Raw genomic sequence first — 18,070 nt, 5'->3', positions numbered from 1 at the left:
CATTTGTTTGCATAGTGATTTTGGTATTCTGGTTCTGTTTCCTTTCCCCACATCGGGTCAACTAGGGGCTGAGGCATGCGGTCGGGGCAGTCCTTATCCGGGCAATCGCCCTGCTTTCAGGCAGGGCCCTTCCCAGTGTTTGTTTGTATAGGAACAGTGTTTCCCATGTTTTAGTTCCATTCTTGTTTTGTCTTTATTTGCATTTTTGGTACATTTGCGAGTGACTGATCCAGTGCGTCCAGGTTGGAAGGGACAGTAAGTTAGAGGGGGAAAAAAGGAAAGAACGCCAAGTTTAATAATAGACAACATTCTTCTGGCCTGGTCTAAGTGATAACTGAGGAGGCCAGTCATCCTCCTTGTAAGGATTTAAAAGGGTTGCACCAAGATCACAAGTGATCTCCTATCCACTGGCTAACTGATAACTTGCCGATCAGCGGGGGTCTCACCACTGAAAGAAAACGTGGGACGTGTCCCCAGTCGTCCTCACTGCAGGCTTACTGCACTCTGTGCAGTGAGGAGGAGACTGAATGGAGCGCCGTTCACACATGCACATTGACACTCCATTCACTTACAATGGTACTGCACTGATAGACTAGCGGCAAACGCACTGGTATTTCCATCAGCTTCAGAAGGGATTTTGCTCGGCCAGCGCTCCACTTATTCTGACGTCACCGCGAGGGAAGAAGAGATGTCCGCAGTGACCGGCAGAGGAACCCCGTTCTTGAGATCGGCAGTGCCCTCAACACAGAGATCCCCGCCTATCAGTAAATTATCCCCTTTTTTGTGAATAGTAAACTTGAAATTCCGGTACAACCGCTTTAGTGCTTGTAAAAAATGATTTAGTACACAGTTATGCAAAATTTAGGTAGTTTTATGTAACGAAAGCCATTCTTTTGTTCGCTTTAGTGGGAAGTATTATGGATAGATCAACTCTATATCCAACTTTCTCTTCTTACATCACATTTTACTTTTGGACTACAACTATTCTTTGCATCATCTCCACGATTAAGTAACTGCACATAATTTGTGGTGTTGAACACAAAAAGGACATTGAAAATGCAAGATTACTTCTTGTTTGGAAGCTACGAAGAGAAAAAGGTCAAATAAAAAAATGCTGGGATAAAAAAAAAAAAAAAAATTGTATTTGGGGGATTTGAACTACTTCTCTACCCATATTTGTTAAAATTTTATTCCTCCTTACTGTGGGGAATGCAGTATGATTGACAGGTAGTCGAGACCCCCGCTGATCTCGAAAATGTCTCCCATCATTTGATTGGAGGACCCCCATTCAAGCATTTCAATGGGGCTGATGGAAATACCGGAGCAGTTGCGACTCGGGTTTTTGGCAGCCCCCTTGAAAGTGAATGGAGTGTTGGTGCATTTGCACAATTGGCTCTCTATTGAGTCTCCTTCGCACTGCGTGTTATGCAGTAACCCTGCAGTGAGGAGGACTGTGGGACACGGGAATTTCAGCAGTGAGACCCCCACCAATCAGAAAGTTATGCCTTAGGGGGTTAGGGGAGCCCAACAGACTCTTGCTTTGTCCAGTCAGTGGTGAATAGGGACACACCCCTTTTGTCAAGGAGAATCGTAAAACCCAGCTGTCCATTCATTCACAAAATCTCTTAAGAGCAATAATAGAGGAATGGAACAACACAGAGCTACGAAAATGGCCAATGTGGTGACCACCATGGCTTTTTATATTCCAAACTCTGGTCAAGCCGCCTTTTTGGAAGGGCCTTGATGAACTTGGAAGAATTCAAGGAGGAAACCCCAATACTAGGTGGGAATAGAAATACTCCACTCGATCCCTCCACAGATTCATCTAGAACGATTACTAGTCTTTCATTATAATGTAGCGGCCTATGCGGACATCTTGTTTTTCAGAGTCCGTATACTTCCGTATCAAAGCTGATTGCCGAACTCCACAATTACGCACATTTATGTAACTTGAAATCAGAGATGCTCCACATCTCCCTATCCTAATCCCTGATAATGGAACTCACAAACCAGTCGTCCAAGGACTAAAGTATTTAGGTTTTGCCTTCTAGCAAACCAACAGTGGCAGCTAGAGTGGCAGATTCTCTTATTGTGGCACTTTCTAACATCCCTACCTCACCCAGCGAGCTTTAACAGTACAGCAACCCCTTTGAACAACTCTGTAGCACCATGGCCCCTCTTATCATGCGGCCTCATAAATTACAACCTCATCACTCAGGCAGATTCTCCACGTTCCTGTTATCTACTAGGGTGGAATAGAGACCACAAGTCCTTTATAATAATAATAATAATAATAATCTTTATTTGTATAGCGCCAACTTATTCCACAGCGCTTTCAGGCATGGATAAATGCAAAACAATACAACAATTACAATGTGAGATACATTGGGTTAGACACAAATGGGTTGAGGGTGGTACAGGAGGTGCAGGGGGTGGGGAACACAGGCAATAGGAAATTTCATGTACAGATCATTTATTAGAAGGCAAACAGGGTGGGGCACCATAGGGAGGGCAAGGGACTAGGTCAGGAGATTTGGTATGCTTCCCTGAAGGTGCGTTTTTAAGGCACGTCTGAAATTTCGTGCATCGGGAATTGTCCGGATGCCTTGGGGTAGAGCGTTCCAGAGGATGGGTGCTGCTCTGGTGAAGTCCTGTAGGCGAGCATGTGAGGTTCGTATTACAGGGGTGTTTAGTCTGAGTGTGTTAGCCGATCGGAGTGAGCGCGCTGGGTGGTGTACTGACAGGAGGGAGGTGATGTATGGTGGCGCAGCGCCATGCAGAGCTTTGAGTGAGGTAGAGGAGTTTAAATTTAGTTCTGCAGTGGATGGGCAGCCAATGCAGCGACTGGCATAATGCAGAGGCGTCTGAATAACGACTGGATAGAAAAATGAGTCTAGCTGCTGCATTTAGTATGGATTGGAGCGGAGCGAGTCTAGTGCGGGGGAGGCCATTGAGTAGCGAGTTGCAGTAGTCAAGCCGGGAGTGGATGAGGGCAACCACGAGCGTCTTTAGCGTATCCGTGGTTAGGAACGGACGTATTTTAGCAATATTTCAGAGGTGCATGTGGCATGTTTGGGCCAGAGATTGGATATGGGGGGCAAAGGAGAGGTCAGAGTCCAGTGTGACCCCAAGGCATCGGGCATGCCATCTGGGGGTTATGATAGTGCCAGACACTGGAATGGAGATGTTGAGGGGAGGTCGGTTAGAAGGCGGAAAGACAAGGTGGTCAGTTTTAGAGAGGTTTAGTTTGAGAAAAAGGGAGGACATAGTGTTAGAGACAGCGGACAGACAGTCGGTGATATTTTGGAGGAATGGTCCAGAGATCTCACGAGAGGTGGTGTATAGTTGGGTGTCATCAGCGTAGAGATGGTATTGGAGGCCAAATTTGTGGATGGTTTGTCCAATTGGGGCAGTATAGATAGAGAAGGGAAGGGGACCAAGGACCGAGCCCTGGGGTACCCCAACAGCAAGAGGAAGTGGAGCAGAGATAGAACCAGCAAAGGAAACACTGAAAGAGCGGTCAGAGAGGTAGGAAGAGAACCAGGAGAGAGCAGTATCCTTTAGACCAATAGAGTGGAGCATAGTGAGAAGGAGATTATGGTCGACAGTGTCAAATGCAGCAGACAGGTCAAGGAGGATTAGTAGAGAGTAATCACCTCTCGACTTTGCAGTCATCAGGTCATTTGTTACTTTTGTAAGGGCAGTTTCGGTCGAGTGTAGAAAGCGAAAACCAGACTGGAGGGGGTCGAGGAGCGAGTTGTCAGAGAGAAAGCGAGTAAGGCAGGAGTAGACCAGGCGTTCCAGTAATTTGGAGATAAAGGGGAGGTTTGAGACGGGTCGGTAGTTGGCAGCATCAGTTGGGTCCAGGGTTGGTTTTTTTAAGCAGGGGGGATATAATGGAGTGTTTGAATGAGGAGGGAAAAGTGCCAGAGGTTAGGGAGAGGTTGCAGATTGTAGCGAGGTGAGTAATGAGAGCTGGGGAAAGGGACTGGAGGAGGTGAGAGGGGAGAGGGTCGCTAGCGCAGGTGGTGGGGCGGGCAGCGGAAAGGAGCCTGAAGACTTCTTCCTCTGTCGTTGGTTCTAGCGTAGATAGTGAGTAGGTGCTGGGTGCAGTGCTGATGAAACTGGGATCAGGGCTAACCATGCAGCTTTCAGAGATTTTTCGAATGTGGTCATTTTTTTTTCTTTTTTCTTTGAAATAGGCATCTAGTTCTCCAGCAGTCAGGTCTGACGCAGGGGCCTGTTTCTTGGGGCTGAGGAGGGAGTGAAAGGTCTCAAAGAGTTGTTTGGGGTTGTGGGATAGTGAGGAGACAAGGAAGGTGAAATAAACTTGTTTGGTATGGTGAAGGGCTAGGTTATAGGTTTTAAGCATGAATTTGAAGTGGAGGAAGTCTGCCGGCAGCTTTGACTTTCTCCACAGCCGCTCGGCGCACCTAGAGCACCGCCGGATGAAGCGCGTTTGGGACGTGAGCCAGGGTTACCGTGGTCTGCGTTTGACGGCTCGCGTCACGGGTGGTGCCACTTCATCCAGGGCACGGCTGAGGGTGGTGTGGTAGTATTCGGCTGCCAGGTTAGCGCAGGGGAGGCGAGAGATAGGGGATAGGGAGGACTGAATAGTTTCGGCAAACTGTTTAGTGCGGACAGACTGGAGGTTCCTAGAGGTGCGATAGATAGGAGGGTCAAGAGAGATGCTAGGGTGCCTGATTGAGAAAGAGAGAGAAGGTTGTGTTCTGAGAGTGGAAGTGGGAAGTTAGTAAAGTGAGAAGCAGAGCAGCGATGGAGGAAAACTAAATCGAGAGTGTTACCATCTCTATGAGTGGGGGAGTCAGAGATTAGTGATAAGCCAAGGGAGGAGGTAAGTGTTAAAAGCCGGGAGGCAGATGAGGAGCTAGAGTCGTTAGTAGCGATGTTGAAATCACCAAGGATGAGGGTTGGGATTTCACAGGATAGGAAGTGGGGGAGCCAGGCAGCAAAGTGGTCTAGGAACAGGTGGGTGGGACCTGGTGGGCGGTAAATAACTGCGACACGCAGAGGCAGTCGGTGGAAGAGTCGCAGGGTGTGGACTTCGAAGGAGTGGAAGGTAAGCGAGGGAGCTGAGGGAATGACCTGGAAGGTACAGTTTGGGGAGAGGATGATGCCTACTCCTCCGCCGCGTCTGTCATCCGATCTGGGGGTGTGGGAGAACTGCAGGCAATCATAGGACAATGCAGCGGGGAGGTAGAATCGGACTGCTGTATCCAGGTTTCCGTGAGGGCGAGCAAGTTCAAGTGTTTACTGGTGAAAAGGTCATGGATAGTTGGGAGTTTGTTACACGCAGATTGGGAGTTCCATAGGGCGCATTTGAATGGGGCAGGGGGGCATTTTGGTAGAGAACAGTACGGGGTGGGCCTGGGTTGGGGGATATGTCCCCTGCAGCTAGGGGTAGCAGGGTAGCAAGGGTGAGCGCATGGTTAGAGGATTTGTGTGGGTGTCTGAGGTGTTTCTTTGCAGTATTGGGGGGTTGAAGGCGTCTTAGGAAGTTGAACAGTGCATGGGAGCCATACATAGGTGAGGAGAGGAGGGAGGGGCTGATGTGGATGGAGTGTGTTGGGGCTGGGCGTTGGAAGAAAGTGTGAAGACTTGAAAAGAGGATAGTGAAGGAGATTAGTGCAAAGAGGAGAGTATTTCCCTCCAGGCTTTGGACAGTTGTGCATGTTACCGGTCTCCTGCACTGTCTCCTGCGCTGTATAACTGCATCACTCGACAGCATCAAACACTTGTTGCTGGACATTTAGTGCTGGAGACATCAGGTGAGGCAGCCTCTGGTGAGGCATGGAGGGTAGAACTGACTTTAAAGTTCTGGCTACAGGACTTCAGCTGGGAGTGGCTTGTTACATTTCACCTGTCAACCAGCTGACCTGACCCACCTTTAGATGGCTAAGGAACAAGATGGGGGGGGGGGGGGGGGCTTTATTGCCCTCTTACAAAAACAAACTGTGTCCAGTAACACTAAGATGAGACAGGGAGAAAGCTATTTGGGGGAGGTGATGAGGAAAATACATATAGTACAAATAGTCAATTCAATTTATATGAAGCAATGGGACATACCATTGCGCACAGATTATGACAAATGTAAAGGTATCACAGCAGATTCAGTGGAAGGAAGGCGGAGCAATCAAAAGCAGAACAGAAAACTAGGAACTTCTTCTTAAGGCATAAATCCATATGAGTAAGTTACAAGAGTCTGGTTTTAAAATGCTCTCAGGTAGTATAGGTTGCTCTTTCAGTTGCATACTCTGTTGCCCACTGCATCTCCATTGTGCTAAGTAGTGTGGGAAAGACCAAAAAAAGTTCCATGTTACATATTCTGGAATGGCCAATTATTGGCAAATTTCTGGTCCAAAGTGTGACTTATTACCTCCATTTCATTCTACCCAAAATGCCTGCACTATTTCTGCTACATCTCAGCAATATCCCACTAACCACCTAGAATTTATAACGAAGTTATGGCAACAAGCTGCTCCTTCTTCCATTTCAATGTTATTTAGATACAGGAGATCATGAAGCTGGAGGACCTAACTGCCTCTCTAAGGGTGACTTGATACATTCTGGGAGATACTGGTTCTATTGGATGCAGTTCCAAGACTCACTGGAATACAGAACTATGTAAGTCCTTTGATCCCTCCGATCTACTTTGACAATTAACGCCCTGAATTCGCCTGATCATTCTTCTGTTCACTAACTCTGAATAGCTCATTCCTTTACCCCTCCTTCCATGACCTTTCCCCCTTCCATTTTTATTATTCTTTTTGGTCGGTATTGTCCAGTTTGCCTGTTTTGGAAGGTTGTAGAGTTAATAAGTCTACAGTTTTAAATGACAGAACCGACCTGGATGATCTGTAACGGTTTCTCTTATCTTCGCAATTTAAGTAGTCTTCCAACAAATTGACAGACTGACCATTTCATTTATTTAACATTTTCAAGTATACACAAAGCAGGCATGAACTTGAAGAACTTAGACAAAAAAAAAAGAGCTATGAAATAAGATGCTCTATAATTGCTATTTTAAAGGGAAATACAAGTATTTACTAAAACTGACTTATCAGGAGAGGTGACAGGTTCTCTTAACCCCTTCCCCCCCCATGATGTAAGTGTACGTCATGGGAGCGCGGGGTGGTTCCCGCAAAATGACGTACCCTTACATCATAGGGATAGCACGAGATCATAGCAGATCTCGCACTGTCCCGCAGCGGGAGACAGCTGTCACTAGTAGCCGGCCTCCCACTGCGACAGCGGGGGGCATTGGCGATGTGCCCCCTGCCGCTGTTAACCCCTTCCCTGCTGCAATCTAAGTAGATCGCCGTAGGGAAAGGGTTCACAGAGGGAGCGCGCTCCCTTTGTGACTTCAGCCGGCTCTCGTGATAACATTGCGAGAGCTTGGCTGGTTGCTATGGCAACAGGACGCCAGATACTGGCGTCCTGTATTGCCATTGCCTAAGATCGTTATAATAAGCGATAAGGCATGGCAGGAGAGAAGTCCTGCCATGCCTTATCGTAGCGCTCTTCAGTCCTGCAGTGTAAGTCCCTCAGAGGGACACAAATAGTGTAAAAAGAAGAGCAAAATAAAGTACAAAAAATAAAAATGTAAAAATAAGTAAAAAAAACCTTTGCGCTTTTTCTCATATTAGCATAAATTATTATTATTTTTTTTTTTTTTTAAATCCTACATATTTGGTATCGAGAATCACAGAGGCAGAGGGAACTAATTTATAAAATGCCCAAATCACAGAAGATCCCTTAGAACTATAATATTTTATTACTTTTACTTTAAAAAACACACTTTGGGTTCAAGACACTCGTCCACTGATGAGAAAATAAGACAAAGACAAAATAACAATGAACAGAACACACGTGCTGGTATAGGTCACGGTGTTACCATATAAAGGAAGTGTGATTTTAGACTCAGTTTGTACGTCTCAGGTATGGCTACGCAGTTTTTGTGCCATAGGAACTTCCCATTAGAGGGACAATATATACATGGGGGGGATAGGGCGTTGTCAATCTCCCTAGTTGTGTCTCCCATATATCCCATAGATTTTGTAGTGTAATAGGTTAGAATCACCCCTCAGTATGAGATATTGTCCCAATTTAGTGTTTTCATTCACTGGTTTGGTTGATAGACTTGACCAACCATCTTCTAATATTCATATATAATTAGCCAAAAAATTCTAGACCTTAGTGAGTTGATGTAATCACTGACTGAATCGAGATATTCAGTGATTGATTCAAAATGAATGGTTAACCATAAGTTCAATAACTACACCGGTCTCTAGTGGTCACATGACTGCTGAAAAGTCAACATAATGGGGAGAGAGAGGCGGCCCCCAGTCATATGCGGCTGTATCATCACTTCCTCCAATAGGAAGAAACTGCGCCGTTTCTATAATGTGACTCCGGTCAGAGACGGAGAATCCTTGCAATTTTATAAAAAGAAAGATATTAACCCTTTCCAATCCACTGTGACGTCTAAAGACATTCTGATTGAAGGCTGTACAGCTCCGATGTCGGAAGATATCCGGCAGGGTATTCTTATTGTAGATTACTAGCTGCTCCGTTGTCAGAGGCCTCTTCATGTCACATACCGGAGTACTGGCTCTTGCCAGCAGATGGCGCCATTGTATAATGGCAGAAAGAGAAAGCCCCCTAGGAAATTATGAATCTAAAAATGGATTGCAAAGGGTTAAGTGCCTTTGTATTAAATTATAGGATCAATGCCTTTGGCCTATGGATTACACCTTCAGGCGACATTACCATAAAAACCACAACACCCCTTTAAAAGAGGTTGACCCAAAATAGCAACTTATTCCCTTATCCTGTGTGTGATCAGTGGGGGAAGTCAAACTCTTGGGACTTCCGCCAATTATGAGAACAGGATTCCCCAACTCCCCCCTATGTCAATGGACGGGAAATCATGCCAGCATATTTGAGACTATATAGGACTGCTGGAACTAGCCAAGCGCTGTGCCTGACTGTCTATGCCAGCCTCATAGGGATGAATGGAGCAGCACAGTGCATGTGTGTACAAGTACCTTTACATGGGATGATCATTGCACAAATTAATGGCTGGAAACAGCAAATTTGGGCAAAGTCATCAGAATTCTGAATTTAGCTTTAGATGTTATATAGTGCCTTTGAGCCACATCCAAGGACACACCATGGGGTGAGAGCTGCAAGTGGTTGTGGGCACTGCCAGGAGAACATTGATCTGTCACCCATCAAACAAGTATTGGAAAGCCTGCATAAATGAGGCGCGGTCTGTGCAACTTTGAATCTCCATCCACCGATAAAAACATGAAAAATCCACCCCAATATCTTTTTGGTCCAGTTCCAACACTTTTTCAGGCGGACGTGAAGTATAGATTGGAATACCATTCCAGTCTGCAGACTGATCCCACAAGTACATTAACCCCATAGTGACTGCCCTAGAGTGTTTTTACGTCCTGCAGATGTAGGATATGTATGAAGGGAGATCGCAGGGCGACCTCCCTTCATACTTCCCGGGTGCCGGCTGTTTCTTACATCAGACACCCGGCAGCAACAGCAGTGATCAGCCATGTGGCTCATCGGGGCTGTTAACCCTTTAAATGCCCTGAACAAAGTTCAGGGGTCCCATACAGACCCCCGCAATGAGATTGCAGAGAGACGTGCGGATGTCAGGGCAGCTAGGGGCCTTCAGAAAGGCCCTAGGGCTGTCATGGCAGAAAGCCTATCAAGCCGTACCTGTGGGGTGGCTTAATAGACTACCCGTGCGATAGCAGTATGATTTAATGCTATGCATACTTCAGGAGCGAACAAAGCATCGCTGCCAGTTGTTGTCCCCTTTGGGGACTTGAAAAAAAAAAAATAACCGCAACAATACGATTAAAAAAAAGATTAGCAAAACTTTATTGAAGTTTAAAAAAAAAAAAGCTTTTTGCCATATTTATAATAAAAGAATCTAAATAGATTAAAAATACATATTTGGTATCACTGCATCTATACAAGTCTGATCTATCAAGGTAACGCATTATTTACCCAACACAATGAACGTCTAGAAAAAAATAGAACAGAAATGTGCTTTTTTGGTCACCCTGTTTTCAAGAAAAAAATGCAATAAAAAGCGATCAAAAAGTCGTATCTATTCCAAAATGATACCATCGCAAACTACAGGATGTTCCGCACAGAGTTAGCCCTCGCACAACTATGTCGACGGAAAAATAAAAAAGCTATTGCGCGCAGAAGATGGCAGAAAAGAATTTTTTTTTAAATGAAGTTTTTTGGAAAAAAATACTAGTACAGGAAAAAAAATCTATATAAAAGTTTGGTATCATAGTGATCGTACGGACCCATAGAATAAGGTTATGTCAATTATGTTGCAGTTTGCGCGCCAAAGAAACAAGACGCACTGAAAGATGGTGAAATTTCACTTTTTTTCCATTTCTCTCTACTTAGAATATTTAAAAGTACTACGTGGTACATTACATAGCACCATTGAAAAATACAACTCGTCCCGCAAAAAACAAGCCCTCATACGGCGACGCTGATAAATAAAGGAGTTACAAATTTTCTTAAACGTTAGAGGGAAAAAACAAATTAGGAATAAATAAGCTCCATCATTAAGGGGTTAATATGTAATCACTTTAAAAGGTTGACACAAACGGCTACATTCTCCACACATTTCACGTTCTACACAGTTGGCCAGAGAAAAGAACTGACTCACTGCATTCTATGGATACGTGGGATCTGCCGGCAAGGCGAGCACAATATGTATTCCTGCGCATAGACATATGGGAGGAAGTTAGATGTAACGGCTCTCGTTACAATCTGGCGGTATTTCTGGGGATTTAGTTAGTGACGTGCCTAAAACGTGATGGAAAATACAAGTTTGGCACCGTTTTAGCCTTATCTTGATACATAATGTGCAGTACATGGCTGGTGTATCGGGAGGAGTACAAAGCCCTGCGGATCACCGAGGTCTGCATATACAATATAATTATACAGAATTTTTTTTTTTTTTATTTATGCCGCTTAGACCGTATGAAAGGCCAGAATAGAGGAGCACTTGTACTCCGCAATAACCGGCAGTCTGACTGAAATGACTAGAGCTGTAGTGTTCATACGATGACCGATGGAGGTTTGGGACCCACAATCTTGTCATCCCAGCATATTAAGGTTCTGATGAAATGTAGAAAATTTGGGTGCCGTGTACATAATAAAAAAAATAAATAAAAAACATACCCGTACTTGGAATCAGCCTTAATTACCATTGTTTTAGGGATATACAGTATGACTATTAAAGATAGCATTCGTACAATGGAGTGTAAGTGATAGAAGTCACAGGCCTCTCTCTAGCCAAGCCAGAAACCTACTACACACTGAGGAATAAACGTCCCGAAACAGCTACCTGTGTATGGATTCTGGCTTGGCCTTCAATTCTCAGTTGTTGTTACAAGGCTTGTATAAAGAGTCTAATCTTGACTTTCAGGTCAATAGGTGGAGCTGCAGGGGTATTGCTCTATCTCCCTTGATAGTGATATACCTATAACATCACTATAGGGTCTGTTTGAATACACATTTTTGATGCAAGTTTGAATTTTTTCATTCATGTTTTTTTTTTATTACTTCTAATCACTGTTTGATGCAAAGTTGCCTGAAGGTGGTTGTATTTTTATACACAGTACGCTGTGCGCTCTAAAAAAAAAATTAAATGTAGATTTTGGTAGCATAATGGCAGCATAAACCCATTCATTGACCTCAGTTTCAGAATTTTTCAAAGTACCAGCTCTTGGTGATGTAGAGGACTTTGATATACAGGGGAAGCAAAAGTCAGGACACACCCATTTAACTGGTGTAGTAATGAGAAAATTGAGTTTCAATATGTGAGAGTATTAAATTGGGGTAGAGGCTGCATTTTCGGGACGGCCATTTGAACTCAAATCAGATTTTTCAAATGGGAAAGTAGTTACATGATAAATTTTGGCTAGAATCTACGCAAGCAAAAAAAAAGCACTAAACACACCCTTTTCCCATTAAAAATGTAAATTATAGATGGAAATGGTATCGCTGAATGCATAAAGTGTGAACTATTAAAGTAACACATTACTCTATTCAGTGAATAGCCAGAATGACAGTTTTTTGATTACCATATCTGCCAAAAAATAAAAAAAAGACTTATAAAAAGTTCTATATTTCAAAATGGTACTATTAAAAACTGAAGTTCATCCCGCAAAAATACAACAACCCTCACACAACCACATCAAAGCAAGAGTCAAAGTTCTGGATCTCAGAATATGGCAACAAAAAGGAATTTTAAAAAAAGTTGAACAATTATGTTTTTTTTTTTTACTTAAATATACATTTTTCAATACATTCTTTAGTATTTAAAAAAAAAATGAAAAATGACTAGTCTCGAGAGGGTTAAAGCAAAAACCGGCTGCTTGAAAGAGCAAAGTGAGTATTGCAGAGGAGCTGCAGCTTTCACGCTGAGGTAAGGCCATTTTCCAACAATTAATAATCCCATTTAATGCCACTACTGTACCTCCGCAGCGTGCCATTATTCTATCCCATCAAGAGGAACAAGGTGACTGCAGGCTACATGTTCTTACACAACCAGAGCAAGAGCCAAAAGCAATTTGATTTACTTACTTGGGAAACCAATTAAGACCAAGGTGTTCTGTTTTAGAGTAGAGTATTCTCTCCAGCATGTCGTACAATGGTCTCCAGGGTAACTGCAAGTCTTCCCGGGAAAGGAGCTCTTTCTTTCTGTAACGGGTCAAGAAATAGAGTGTAGAATTAGGCGGGTGTTCTACAAAGCAAAACATCGGGGGCCTTTATCATTAAAGCAAAAAACCATACAGAGACATAATGTCCTATTCAGAAGTTCCTTTACAAATCCTCATCGTACCAATGTTCTTTCAGACCTCCTTCACACAGTTTTCTTTTAAAGGGATTTTCCCACTACTTAAAATTGCTTCACATCCTCTCTGTCCTTCCTGGTGGCTGCTGACCAGGACATGTGACTGCTGCAGCCAATCACTGTCCACATCAGTGTTGTTCTATAGCCAGTGATTGGCTGCAGCAGTCACATGTCCTGGTCAGCAGCCACCAGGAAGGACAGAATCCCTGCGAAGCAATTTTGAAGTAGTGGAAAAGCCCCTTTAAGAATGCAGAATGATCAAAGAGAGAATGGTTAACATTTTCTTCATACTTTGTCCTTTTAGGATTGGCTCTTAGTTTTAGCTAGAGCACATAGAAAACTGCATCATCTTTGCATAAGGGCTCATGCACATGTCAAAACCACATGCATGGCACAAAGCATGTAATAGTCTATAATGTAGAACTCTGGGTGCTCCATGTTTCTACTGAAGAACATCAAGACAATATGGATAGAACAATGCCACAAGACGTCCTGTGTCTGCCTTCGTTTGGAAACAAGAGTCCACACACCCATAGCAGTCTACATGTCTGTAACATAGTAAGTTAGGTTGAAAAAAAAATGCATGTCCATCCAATTCAGCCCATTAGTCACCACCCCCATATGAGTTAATCATATACTATTATAATATTTGTTGAAGTAGATTTATATATAAAAACAAGTCTGAATGATAGCATTAGAGATGAGCGAGTGTACTCGCTAAGGCAAACTACTTGAGCAAGTAGTGCCTTGTGCGAGTACCTGCCCGCTTGTTTCTAAAGATTCGGATGCCGGCGGGGAGATCTCGCTCTCTCACTCTCCCCACTCCACACCCCAACCCCCCCCCCCCCCCACCAGCTCCCCCCTGCTCACTCCCGCAACTCACCGCTCTCCCCCGCCAGCACCCGAATCTTTAGAGACGAGCGGGCAGGTACTCGCATAAGGCACTACTCGTTCGAGTAGTTTGCCTTATCGAGTATGCTCCCTCATCTCTAGATAGCATCTATTGTTTTTTCATGTCAGGTCTTATGGGAAGAGACGGACAGGGAAACATTGAAGGGCTAATTAACTCAAGTGTTAAATTCACAGTTTAGTTTTTAATTAATTTAAGGCTTTTTAAAGGCTTGTGAAGAGATTTGATGTAGAGGGGAGCAAGGCTCGTGGTAAAGCTGAAACGCGTCCTCCATTTTCCGTGAATAGGCACAAGTTTTAACAATAAAACAGAAGTTTTGTTACATCAGTGGTTTCCCGACTATGAAATTTACTTGTTAAAGAAAGCCAAAGTGACTGGAAGGCTGGATGAAAACTCGTCAACACATCTACTATATGGAACCAGGAGTTTGAAACCGTATAAGGTGGGACAAAAAAACTTTATTATTTAAACATAACTTTCTGATCAACCATGATCCAAGAGCTTGGAACCCAACCAATCCAGAAGATCCCGGTGACCGTTGAGAATGCACACCACCATTCCATTCACTTTAGGCCAACAGGCCGAATTTTTGTGCCATGTGTAATTCCACAGACAGTGCATGGCCCACTTATAGCGTATAAATGTTATACACATGAGCGTTTAGTATGTACGGCATCTCCTATTCCCATCAGTTTTCATGGGGGAGAGCAGGGCATTCAACGTGCAGGTTTTATGTGTATCAGACGGCACCTGGATAGGCGTTTGGCGCAATGCGGCTTGTACAGCACACAGAGTTCCTAGGCCCAATTTGGATTATGGCTGTGAGCCTCTAGCCTAAAGTGGACCTGTCCACACTCTTGACATGTCTGTTTTAGTAAATACTTATTACATTTCTTTTAACCCATTAAGGACCAAGCACAGTAAATTTATGGCGCTTGGTCCTGGGCTTTAACCCTTTCCAATCCAATTTGTATCCTGGTTTTCCTAGGGGGCTTAATCTTTTTCTGCCATTATACAATGACGCTATATGCTGGCTAAAGCCAGTACTGCATGAGGTGACACGTTGGATAGGCTCCGACAGCAGAGAGGCTGGCAATATACTGTAAGAGAACTCCGACAGATGTCTTCCAAGTTGGAAGCTGTACAGCCTCAACTCATATTCTCTTCAGAGGTCAGACAGTGGATTGGAAAGGGTTAATCCCAGCCGACAGTAAAAATATGGTGGGGGGGGGGGGGTTTAAAGCCTCTGCTTCTGCAATAAGTCAGGCATGTCGGGTTGTCAGCTGTTAGTCACAGCTGATAACCCAGGGGAGAAAGCAGGAAGAGGGTTTTTTAACCCTACTCCTTTCTCTAGTACACAGCGCTCAATCAGCATTATGTACTAAAAAGTGGAAGTATAACTTCCACTATGGGAGCCGCCAGTCAAGTGACCGCCGGGTTTCCCTGGCACAGCAGAGCTGCAGGGTCGTACAGACTATTGTCACTACAGGGGATGCTTTCTCCTGTAACTGGAGCTTCCATGGATGCCCCAGTTATAGTGGGAAAGTGTCAAATAGATAAAAACAAACAAAAACATGAATGTCCCCCAAAGGTCTTATGTAATGTCATGGGGGACATAGATGGTTAAAAAAAATAATAATAATAATTACATAAATGAAACAAAAATTACAGTAAAATAAAAATATATACATAAGAATGAAAATAACCCAAAACTAGCTATAAGCGCCCTGTAATCCCAAACCATGCATATTATATATCAAAACATCTGAAACAAAATGAACCCATTCCCATAGTATATTCACGCTAAAGTAAAAGTAATTAAAAATATATATAACTATAAATGTTAAAAAATAAATCACTTTAGCTTTTTGCACCCAATAAAACTAAAAACAAAACAAACAAAAAAAGATATTAAAAATATGCCCCTATAAGTCACAGGGGAAAAAAAACAAAAAACAAACACGCAGCAAAAATAATTTTGGTAGCTGAAGGCAAAATAAAAAGGCAATAAAACCACCACATGGGTAAAATCTACAGATGAGCGAGCATACTCGCTAAGGCTAACTACTCGAGCGAGTAGTGCTTTAGTAGAGTATCTGCCCGCTCGTGTCTAAAGATTCGGATGCCGGCGCAGGTGACAGGCGAGTTGCGACGGTGAACAGGGGGGGAGCGAGGGGGAGAGAGAGGGACAGAGGGATCTCCCCTCCGTCCCCCCGCTCTTCCCCGCCCGCCGCCGGCCCCCGAATCTTTAGACACGAGTGGGGAGATACTCGACTAAGGCACTACTCGCTCATCTCTAGTAAAATCCCTAAAAAGTGTCTGGTCCTTAAGGTACAAAACAGCCTGGTCCTTAAGGGGTTAATGCAACAATTCTGGAACATCTTTTCTTATAGCTCTAAATTGTCTTATTCCTCTGTTATTCTCTCTAGAATTACAAAAACAAACTAGGCGTTACCGCCCCCTTGTCAATAGGGTGTTTCTCCAGTAATATGGACAGCATTTACTTGACAGTACTAGTGTGTATACAGACACGCCCAAGTGGTCATACCCAGTTGTCAATTTACTCAAATTTCCAGGAGTAAAAATCAAAGACCAAAAAGCTATCCTTGTGCTACTATATTCATTGAGGAAACAATAATGAAAATTAGGACTAGCTTCACTGAGGGAGATACTAGATTATGCAAACTGTCCGGGCATGTAGAACCTCACTCTTGGGGCTGGAGGATGTGGACCTAAAAGTGCTGGTGGTGCCAGGAGGAGCAATGAACCGGGGCTAGGAACACCAGGCCAGGAGAAGAGGCGGTGCACTTTGAGCTTGCTTACAGTTGTTGGGTCCACCTGGTTGGCAGCACTTCCATAATATATATTACACATATATACCGTATTTTCCGGCATATAAGATGACGGGGCGTATAAGACTACCCACGACTTTTCGTCTTATATGCCGGGAATACAGTGTGGGGAGAAAAAAAAATCAACTCACCTCCGGCACTGCTGCTGCAGGCTGTCGCTTCCTCGTGCACGCTGGCAGAGCATTGCTTTCTGCAAGCGGGGCTTGAATGCTCCGCCTCTAGAAAGCTAATGCTCTGATTGGCTAACTTAGTCTGGCGTTTGGCTGTGATTGGCTAACGCCAGACTAAGTTAGCCAATCAGAGCATTAGCTTTCTGGAGGCGGGGCATTCAAGCCCCGCTTGCAGAAAGCAATGCTCTGACGGCGTGCACGAGGGAGTGACAGCCTGCAGCAGCGCCGCGGAAGGGAAGTATTGATTTTTTTGGGACACTGTATACCCAGTGTATAAGACGACCCCTGACTGCAGAGCAGATTTTTCGGGGTTAAAAGGTCATCTTATACGCCAGAAAATACGGTACTTCTGAGTCCTGAATATTCATCTGGGTCTCTGGCCCCTGGCACTACTGGGTTTACGCCACCCCCCCCCACCCCCCCTTTTTTTCTTCCTCTCTGTGAATGTGAACAGAGGCCTTCAAGGAGACTGTTGGATTAAGAAGCTCCGTTTACTTACTATTACCTCGTGTGCGTGGCATCTTTATTACTACTAAATGACTATTAAAGCCCATAAATTATCATCATTAACTTACTTTAAAAGGCTAATTAATAAGCGTGCAAAACCTTGCATCATGCTGATCTCCAGTTTGGGAATAGTCACCAACTCGTACAACAACTTCACGAAGAGGACATGGTCTTCTTTGCTAAATTTTCTACCGTAGAGCCGAATATACCTGCAGAGTAAAGAGCAGAGAACACTTAGATTTCCTTTCAGAAGAATTAATTCATACAACCAAAATAACAGGAAAGATGAGGATTTACAATGCATTGCAAAGTCATCGCGAGCTAAACCCCACGCCATTAATGCCTTACTGTAATCCCCATTACAGATCCCGCAAGTGTGCGGATCAGATGCACTTACAGTACAAATACATTTACCGAAGAGCAATAAAAAAGGGAAGGGACTTGATTTATTTAACACTCACTGCGGCTTTCAATGTATCGTTTAAAAAAAGCTTTCAGGGGTTTTATTTAAATTGTACATCGGGCAAGAAATGGTTAACCCATCAATGCCAAATTACTTTAGTTTACACCTTGGCAGGGTAGTAGTTAACGCAACAGGACGTAAACTTGCATCCGGTGGATGGCATGGGCCCTTACATGCTGCGGTCAATGTAGGAATCGTGACTTCATCGGCCCTCCGCTATATGATTGCGAAGGG

At 44.0% G+C, this 18,070-nt stretch overlaps 1 protein-coding gene across 3 annotated transcripts in view; it reads right to left on the bottom strand.

Annotated features, from left to right (window-relative positions):
• The window catches only part of PSME4 (proteasome activator subunit 4), a 130,174-nt gene that overhangs the window by 88,322 nt on the left and 23,782 nt on the right, over positions 1 to 18,070 (bottom strand). For 2 of the 3 annotated variants that reach the window (XM_066595717.1, XM_066595718.1), the window contains exons 2-3: positions 17,442 to 17,582; positions 12,664 to 12,780 (exon numbers count right to left, since the gene is read on the bottom strand). In XM_066595717.1, coding sequence (XP_066451814.1) covers positions 12,664 to 12,780; positions 17,442 to 17,582 — 258 coding nt within the window. Of the gene's footprint in view, positions 1 to 12,663; positions 12,781 to 17,441; positions 17,583 to 18,070 lie in introns of those variants that run through there. The other variant, XM_066595719.1, reaches the window with a different exon arrangement.

The sequence above is a fragment of the Eleutherodactylus coqui genome, chromosome 3 (genome assembly GCF_035609145.1).
Source record: "Eleutherodactylus coqui strain aEleCoq1 chromosome 3, aEleCoq1.hap1, whole genome shotgun sequence".
NCBI classification, from domain to species: domain Eukaryota; kingdom Metazoa; phylum Chordata; class Amphibia; order Anura; family Eleutherodactylidae; genus Eleutherodactylus; species Eleutherodactylus coqui.
This window is presented reverse-complemented; position numbering and strand designations above follow the sequence as displayed.